General features: G+C 48.6%; 1 protein-coding gene across 1 annotated transcript; it reads right to left on the reverse strand.

Annotated features, from left to right (window-relative positions):
- Positions 1–1,541: 1,541 nt before the first annotated feature.
- Positions 1,542–4,325, reverse strand: F2RL3 (F2R like thrombin or trypsin receptor 3). The gene is made up of 2 exons (XM_027668113.1): positions 4,157–4,325; positions 1,542–3,553 (listed from the first exon to the last, which is right to left on the reverse strand). The coding sequence occupies exons 1-2, from the start codon at positions 4,323–4,325 to the stop codon at positions 2,475–2,477; spliced, it is 1,248 nt and encodes a 415-aa protein (XP_027523914.1). The 3' UTR covers positions 1,542–2,474.
- Positions 4,326–8,527: the final 4,202 nt, after the last annotated feature.

Raw genomic sequence — 8,527 nt, forward strand, 5'->3', positions numbered from 1 at the left:
CAGAGGAGTCTTGCTTCTGTTTTGCAATTCAAAGTAAAGCCAGAGAGACCTGGGCCCTCAGAAGGCAAAGGCAGAGCAGCCTTAGAGCCAGACAGAGCAGTTCAGTGTGTGGGAGGTGATGGGACAGGATTTCTGGATCCTGACTTCATCTCCAGTGCTTCTCCCCACCTTTGGCACTTTCAGGGCAAGACATCTGCTCTTGGCAGCCTCTGTCTCCCCCCACTCTTGCCACACCAAACCAGTTCCTTTCTGTACTGAAAAAAAAGTCATTTTATTTAAGGAATTGCATAAAGGAACCTGCACTTACACCATTGTGGTTGCCTTTCCCCTCTTCACAGGAGTAAAGGAGCATGTCTCTGCTCTCTTCTTCTCCACCCTAGTTCATGGTCCCTCTGTCCAGAGCTTTCCCCTGTCCCACATTTACTGTTCATGTTTCTTGTCATCATCATTAATTCTTATCTCCATTCTTCAACATCTTACTTGGAATACAGACACTCTTTAGGCCTGGGGCCCTGAGAACCACTGGACAGAGCACAGCTGTATCAGACTCCAAGCTGTTCACAGGCTTTGGTCCAGTTCTCGCTCTGGAACTAATCAGTCACACTCCTATCCCTGCGAGCACAAGGACATCCCAGCACTGAGAACTCAGGCCCCTGCTTTGTGCACATCAGCCAGTCATAGTTTGGAGTGAAGGATTGATTTTGTTTCTTTTTTTCACCAAGGAAAAGACCAACTGGGTGCTGGAAAGCCAAAGCCAGCAAGGTCAGCAGGTTGTTTCTGCCTCAAAAACAAATTTGCCTCCCTCTGTCAGAGAGATGTTTCTCCTTTCCTTTCCCTGATGGTCTCTCACTGCAAAAGGGGAAAAGTGCCAGTGGGCTTGTAAGACACAGAAAAAGCTTCTTCCATTGAGTTACTGAATAGCTGCAGCAGTGCTAGTTATCAGTGATTGATGCTTCCAGTCCTTTCAAGGAGATTAATATTTATATGTTTGTAACTGTACATTATGCAGAGTAATCATTACCATGGTATTTATTTTAAAGCAATGGTTCCCTTGTTCTTTCTCGTCCTAGTGTTTTGGTCTTGCCTCTTTTCCTCCTTCCTAATAAGCCTCAGTAGAAAACAAATACCAGAAGAATGTTCAGCTTACTTGGAGAACATCGTTGACATACCAGCACTTGCTTTGCTGACTGTTACCATTTAATGCACAATAACCTGGTTTTCATTATTGTGAATAGAGCAACTATTTAGAAAAACCTCAGCTTAGGTTGGGTTTGTGGTTTTTTTCAGTACCTGCTGTTTCTGAGTCCCCACAGCCCTGGATGCCCCAGGGCTCCTGGTCACCACCTGGTGCATCCCCTGCACCCTGAGACTGGTCCTAGTCTTTCGCCTGCCCTTTGCCCCTCCCCCCGCCCCCCAGGTACCTGCAAGCAGTTCTCTGACCATTTTTGTTTTGTTCACACAAATCTTAGCAAGTCTGAGTCCAGAAAAGTGTTTGGTTTGGATTCTGATAAATATTTTATTAAAAACTTATTTTAAGACAATCTTGTCTGCCTCTTTTTATTCACGCCGTCAAGTCTGTAACAGGAAAACAAAAAAATTCAGGAACTTTAAGGAGGGCTATTGTTCATTTTCTACCTTGCTTCTTACTGGACCTATGCCCCAGTTGTGTCTGAGAGATGAACCTGCTGCAGTTTGATAAATATGGTGAATTTGCAACAGATTCCAATAAGCAACAAGCCTGAGCATCTCTTTCAGCTTTTGGTTGTGGGTGACATTACACAAAAGAAGTATGGAGTCCTAGAGCAAGAGCTTGCTCAATCCCTACTTTAATATTGCCCTTCAAGAGACATAATTTTTTTAAAAAATCTATTAATACAATCTTTGCCCCAAAGAAATGACGGATGTCAAGGGTCATTTGCAAAAACAGGGATGAGTGAATGGGATTTCTACGCTTTTTACCAACAATGAGCTGACATTACTGTGGGGTTGCTTATGAATCAAGCCAATAATGTCTTTCCTAGAAAAACCATTCTCTTGACTGTTTCAGTCCAGGAGAGTATCTTTTGAAACTTTTGAATCTTTTGAAATTTAGAAATTTGGTTTTGCAATGCCTGGTCTTTTTCAGTTTTAGGTGAAGGGAAGATGTGTTTAAGGAGCAGGAGCAGAGCTAGAAGGCAGAGAGCAATCAGCTGGCAGGGTCAGAAAAAGCAGCCCTGGGTGTATCAGCAAGAGTATCCCTGGTGATACCTGACCAGGTGAGAAGTTGCAGTGTCCCAGTAGTTGATGTATGAGTTCAGCACTAAGCATCTCACACCACAAAGAATCCCACAGCCCAGGTTTATTCACTCTTTGCTGTGCAGACAGGAAAAAGGACTTGGTTCCTGGATGAAACTTGTGGAATTCCAGTGTTGTCTTCCTCTTTATCCCCACTGTGTGTTGGGAGTGCCCTGGGAGCAGGAGCTGGGTTGGGGGCTTTATACCAGGGAGTGTTTGGAACGGGGGAGTGTTTCCTTGGAGAACTTGGAGGTCTTCAGGGAAGTGCTGTTTTGCTTGCTGCTCCTGAAGAACCTTTTCCTGACCTTATCCCTGAAGTCTTCTGACACATAGTAGTAGACAAAGGGGTCAGCACAGCTATTGCAGGTGCTGATGGCCAGGCTCACCATGTAGCTGATGTAGAGCTTCCCGTACAGCCTGGAGCAGTAGCTGGAGTAGTGACCCAAGAGCAGAACGTTGCTGGGAGTGTAGAAGGCCACGAGGGTGAACACCACCAACGCCGTGAGCTTCATGGGGTAGGAGTAGCGCTTCCCCCCGTGCAGGAGGACGCGCAGCACGGAGCAGTAGCTGAACAGCACCACCAGCAGCGGCAGCAGGAAGGCGCAGGCGATCAGGCACACGAAGTAGTAGAAATAATACCCGTCATCCTCATGCCTGGGCAGGATGTCGTGGCAGAGGGTGAGATCTGCCCCGAGCAGGGGGTAGGACTGCTGCTGCAGGGCCAGGGGCAGGGTGAGCACAACCGAGCAGAACCAGACAGTGACACAGGTCCAGGCGGCGAAGGCAGGGGTGCGGAAAGCACGGGAAGAGAAGGGATGGACCACAGCCAGGTAGCGGTCCACGCTGATGCAGGTGAGCAGCAGCACCGAGCAATACATGTTCCCGTAGAACAGGGCCGTGGTGAGCCGGCACAGCCCTTCCCCGAAGGGCCAGTCATTCCCCAGGAAATAGTAGGAAATCTTGAAGGGCAGCACCAACACGAGTAGCAGGTCTGCAGCAGCCAGGTTCATCAGGAACACGGTGGAGGTGAGCCTCTCTGCCCTGGTGGCCAGGACGCACAGGGCTAGCCCGTTGGAGGGCAGTCCCACCAGGAACACGAGGGTGTAGAGGGCAGGGATGAGGCGCACAGTGAGGGCGCTACCCAGCTGGGAGCGTGTGGCCTCAGGGATCAGCAGGTATGTGATGTTGTTCACGGTGGCCTTGTCCCCAGGGATGGCTCGGGGACACGGGGTGGTCTCTGGAGTCTTGTCCTGGTCGTTGGTGCTGTTCTGAGAGTAATCTGAGAGACAAGGCAGTCTGTTATTCACTCATCCCCAGTGCTCACCCCGAAGGCTGCTCTTTGCCATTTCTGTTGGGACCCCTGGAACTGACTGTACTCTGGAAAGAATGGTGTGTGGTGGGCAGAAAAACTTGGCTGAGAGACTGAGTTGTGCAAGAGTCACCTCAGCAACCTCTCGGAGAATGGATCCAATTCCTTTGCCATGTGGTTTCCCACAGCTCACAAGTGACTGTGGTGCTGTACGACCATCAGCAGGCCTGGGAGGCCAGAGAGCAATTCCTCTGTCTGGCTTTCACAAGAATCTGAAAGTCTGGAGCCATTCCAGTGTAAAGTCATTACTGTGGTAGTCTAAATTTGCTTTCAAGTGCTCTGTTTTACTGCTCTGTTTTTTCTTTCTCTTTCTAGTTTCTTCCACCCCAGCTTCCTTCTCTGTCATATCACCTCTGTCACCTCCTGCTTCAGCTAGAGCCTGCACAAAACTCAATCAGAGTGTGCTGCCACGTAAAAACTCATTAAAAAATAAGTTTTCAGGGATCTTATAAAGGTACCAAACACCCAGTACTTCAACAAACAGCAATTTTTCACCCAGAGACACACACTCACCATCGTAGTCCTGACAGGCCACTCGGAGTCCCCAGAAGGCACAGCACAGTAGGAGCCTGTGAGACATCCACCCATTCCCAAGGTTGCCCATCCTGGTGCAGGATCCAGTGCCCCACTGCAGTGTCAGAGCTGTATGGGAATCGCAGCACCAGTGACCCTGCTTACGCATTTCCTTTGGTTAGTCCTTAACTCAAGGCAAGAGGCAGATCCCGGAATGATGAGGCTTTGGGGGCTGTCAGAGCCTGCGCTGCCCAAGCAGACACAAGCCTAGTGTCAGAGGGGGACTGGGAGGGGCATAAGAATCTAGATCCGAAGTGTACCAGGTCTGTACTTCATCATCAGAGCTTGATGATGCCTCGAGTGACTCACTTGGGTCTCCTTCCTGCTCCGGGATATTCTTGGAAAGCATCCTTCTTCCACAGAGACCCAAATGGCTCTGGGGGAGATCCAGATCTTTTCCCACATGCTAGTCCACAGTGTTCTCTGGTCTCACAAACAGGAAGATATCAGAACTGAGGATCAGACAGACCTCCCCAGCTCCCAGGGATTATACGGGGATCTTGCAGACTCATGGTCTGGCAGTTGAAGGTTTTTAGTGTCAGCCTTGCAGCCTCCAGACCAGGCTCGGCCCTTCAGAGGTCTGCTCCTTTATTTCTGCTCCTGCTCCCTGACTAAACAGGGGATGAAGCTCCTGCACCTTCTCAGTTTTACTGCAGAGGGTGATTAAAAGTCTTCTGGGAGGGAGCTATTTGTACTTGAAAGAACCAGCAGGAGCACCATACCATACCAAAGGCAAGTGGCAAAGTGAGGGAGACACTTGTGCTTCCTCTGATAAACCTGAACAGGGAGAGCAGCTCCATCCAGCAGGAAAGGGGCCTGAGAAGGGCTCAGGAAATCCCTGCAATTGGGTAGATAATGGTGAATTCCAGTCACTCTTGCCCCAGAAAAGCATGTTTCCCAAAACTGTGTAGTTCCACCCTGGAGTACTGAGCTCTCTCCCTGGGTTTGGAGCTCGGAGCAGCATATGGAGCTGCCACAGACCTGTTGGTTGTACCCAGAGGACAACTCAGATAATGCTGGAAGAGGCACTGGTAGATGTTACCTGAGTCTTTAAGATCCTTTCCTGCCCGGTCCCCCTTCTCTAACCCCTTGAGCAAGTCCCTTCTGTGCTCTGCCCTGCACAGCAGCACTGGGAAGCTTCCAAATCCTCTCTCATCTCCTTTGTTGGAGCCCAGTGTGGTCAGTAAGTGGATGGGCCAATGGGACAGTGTCTCATGGATGGAGAGGGTGCTGGTTTTTAGGTTCTTGCTCTTCAGTCCTTGCCTGGCTCTGCAAGGGAGGAAGGAAAGGAGCTGGAGCCCAGCAGTAGGAACTGTAAATTTGGTTTGGCAACCTGAGGAGCAGCTCGTTTCTTTCTCCTCAGCTTATGAATGGCCTCTCCTTTAAAGGTTGCAAATCTGAGCCTGCCTGATGTTTGATGAGATTCTTCTAGTCCAAGGAGAAAATGATCCTATTTCCTTTGCTTTCACCATATTCCCACATCCTTGTGCCGAGTGTGTCAAGAGGTGGAGTTCCACTGGCAGGGAGAGGGAAGATACAGTATTAGATGTTTTGCTTTTGTGATTCTCTCAGGATTTATGAACCATTACAGAATGACTCATGTGGCCACATATTTTCCATGCCTCAGCCAGGATCCTTTCCATGCTCTCTATGCAAAAAATTATCCGTAGTCAGGTTCAGATAGTGTGCAAATTACAGCCCTGCTTCCTACAGTCAGGTCTCTGGAGTGGAGCACAGAGAGGTTACTCATCACTGTATCCTTCATTTTTCAGATACTGTGTGATCTTTAGTGACTGCCTTAGATGCAGAACAGCTTGCTTGAAACTTCCAGTGCCAGAGGTTTGTCACGGCTTATTAACATCTCTTTAAGTCATGTGATCCTTGCCCTGCGGGGTAACAATTTGGTTTTCAAGTAATTCATTGTGCAATAGATCATCTCCTGGGAGCTGGCTCTTTTTTATTCCACGGCTCTGAACCCAAAAGATGTAATGCTGGAATACAAGCTGGGGATTTGAAAGCTCAGAGGGAGGGTAGGAACACCACCTGGCCTGTCCCATTTATCTTCAAGGTTTGGAAGAGCAAACTGTGGTAGGGAAATGATGGGACTCTGTTCTAGCAGCTCCAGTGGGTTCCTGAGCTAAAGGCAGCAGGTGAGAGGACAGAAATCTCAGGGCAGGGAGTACCTGTCCCAGGCTGAGCTTGGGTTTGAGATGGAGACATGAGAGGCAACAGCTCTGACTTGACACCAGCAACACAAGGCATTTCCACCCTCACGTGGATGTGGAGCTGGCTCTGCCAGTCCCACCACTCGTTGTGCAGCATCTGAGCCCTCAGAGCCACAGGGCACAGAAACACCCACTGACTGCTGGAATGGAAATGCTGGTCCCCTGGCCCAGGTTTCCCCATCCCAGAGATGTCTCTGCAGGCTCTGGCAAGTACAAGATGCCTTCACTCCCTGGACACTCTTCCTGACTTTTCTAGCACACCAGTTCCCCTCCTTCTCACTCTGTCAGGTCTCTGCCATCACCCTGAGACTCTCCATGGCTCCAGGGAATCTCCCTGCCTCTCTTTTCTGCTTGTCTCAGCTTTCCTGTTCCACTGGGATCCCACCCAATCTTTTCCCTTGGTTATTCCACACATTCTCCTCATCACTTGTCAGCTTTACACTGCTGTAAGTTTTGAGGAGACTAAGTTTTTTCAGAACTACTCTTCTGCTTGTTCACAGTTTTCACTTCACAGTGTACATATGAAGACATTTTTCCAGGATTATTTGAAGCTTATTAACATCAGTGCAACCCACTGGATGTTCTGGAATTGCTTCTTTTGGTTCTTTCTCAGCAAGATAATGACACCGGTGTAGGAGCTGACACACCCACCATCATCATCCTTTGTCAACACCAGGTCTCAGATGAGTCTCTTTGGATTCATTCTTTAGCACAGGTCTGGTTTAGAATTGCTAGACTTTAATTTGGTCTTTAAATTGGTAGAGCATACCCTTAGTTTCATTAAGGTTAATCCAGGGGAATGGCTAAAACTCAACTCATGTTTTCACACACAGTTCTAGACTCTCTCACTGATTCACAGCCCCGACTCTCTTGTGCATCACTGATGTTAAAAAAGTCCTGAAATATTAAATATTGAACTCAGGTACTCCCTTTAGCAATTCTGAAATCAATTGCAAAAACCATTTATTCTTATCCCATCCTGCAACCCTGTTTTTAAGCTGTTTTAAGCTGTTTGTCAGTGCCAAATTTGTCCTTGCTGAGACCTCCAACTGCTCTTGGGTGATGTCACATCCGGTCACCCCTACCCGCGGGCACAGGGAATGTCCTCTTTGTGAGAAGGCCAAGATCTCTGTGAGAACACTTGTGTCAAGTGGGCTATGTCCTCTGAGACCCCACCACCATTCTTTTAATCAAATTATTCTGTGCAATTTATGCATCAGAGGGTTGTTATTGGGAGAACAACAGTTTGTTTCTCTGTGAGGCTGCATAGAAAGCAGAGTTGCCTTTTGTTATGGCAACGGAAGTGTTGGGGATGATGTAAAGGAAACTACTATCGGCTCTGTGTCACATAGGCTTAATTTGCAAAAATCTACTCATTCATTTGTTGTGCAGAGCTCACAGGGAACAGAGTTAAACATCTAATTACCCAGGAATTTGGGGAGGTTGAGGGAAAGGCGTGTAGAGGGTTATTTTCACAGTTGCAGTTCTGTTGCCTTAACCTGTAGCAGATGTTCTTATGGGTTTCAGAACTGGGATCAGGCACTTTTTCTGATGGTTTGTTGAGTGTGTGAGTTCCTGGGGGCCAGGCCTGGGCCAGTTTTGTGACTCAGCTCTGTGACAAAGATGTTGCTGTAAATAAACCAAGCTGCAAGATGCTGCTGTCTGGCAGGACACAAATAACCTGAGCAGGAAGGGACTCACAAGGATCATCCAGTCCAACCCCTGGCCCTGCCCAGGACACTCCAACAATCCCACCCTGTCCCTCAGAGCATTGTCCAAATGTTCCTTGAGCTCTGGTAGCCTTGGGGCCATGACCACTGCCCTGGAGAGCCTGTTCAGTGCCTGACCACCCTCTGAGAAAAGAACCTTTCCCTAATATTTGTCCCAAGCCCCCTGACACAGCTCCATGCTGTTCCAATCTTTTCTTTTGAAACCTCTCTCTGCGCGGAGCAACTGTGCCACCCCATGGACTCCCCACTCCCCTCCAGCCATAGGCCTGGGTTCCAACAGAGATTCTGGCAGCACAGATGTGGGATCCTGTGTGGGAGCTCCACTGGAGGCTACTTGCAGGAAACATATTTCCCTT

This window comes from Corapipo altera, unplaced genomic scaffold, assembly GCF_003945725.1.
Source record: "Corapipo altera isolate COAL_440 unplaced genomic scaffold, ASM394572v1 108, whole genome shotgun sequence".
Taxonomy (NCBI): domain Eukaryota; kingdom Metazoa; phylum Chordata; class Aves; order Passeriformes; family Pipridae; genus Corapipo; species Corapipo altera.

What these genes read in the sequence shown, in the direction of transcription:
- F2RL3 (XM_027668113.1), bottom strand. Translation starts at nt 4,325, where the DNA reads ATGCGTAAGCAGGGTCACTGGTGCTGCGATTCCCATACAGCTCTGACA. An exon ending in GGCCTGTCAGGACTACGATG is followed by an intron (nt 3,554 to 4,156) that starts GTGAGTGTGTGT and finishes CTTGTCTCTCAG; the next exon opens with ATTACTCTCAGAACAGCACC.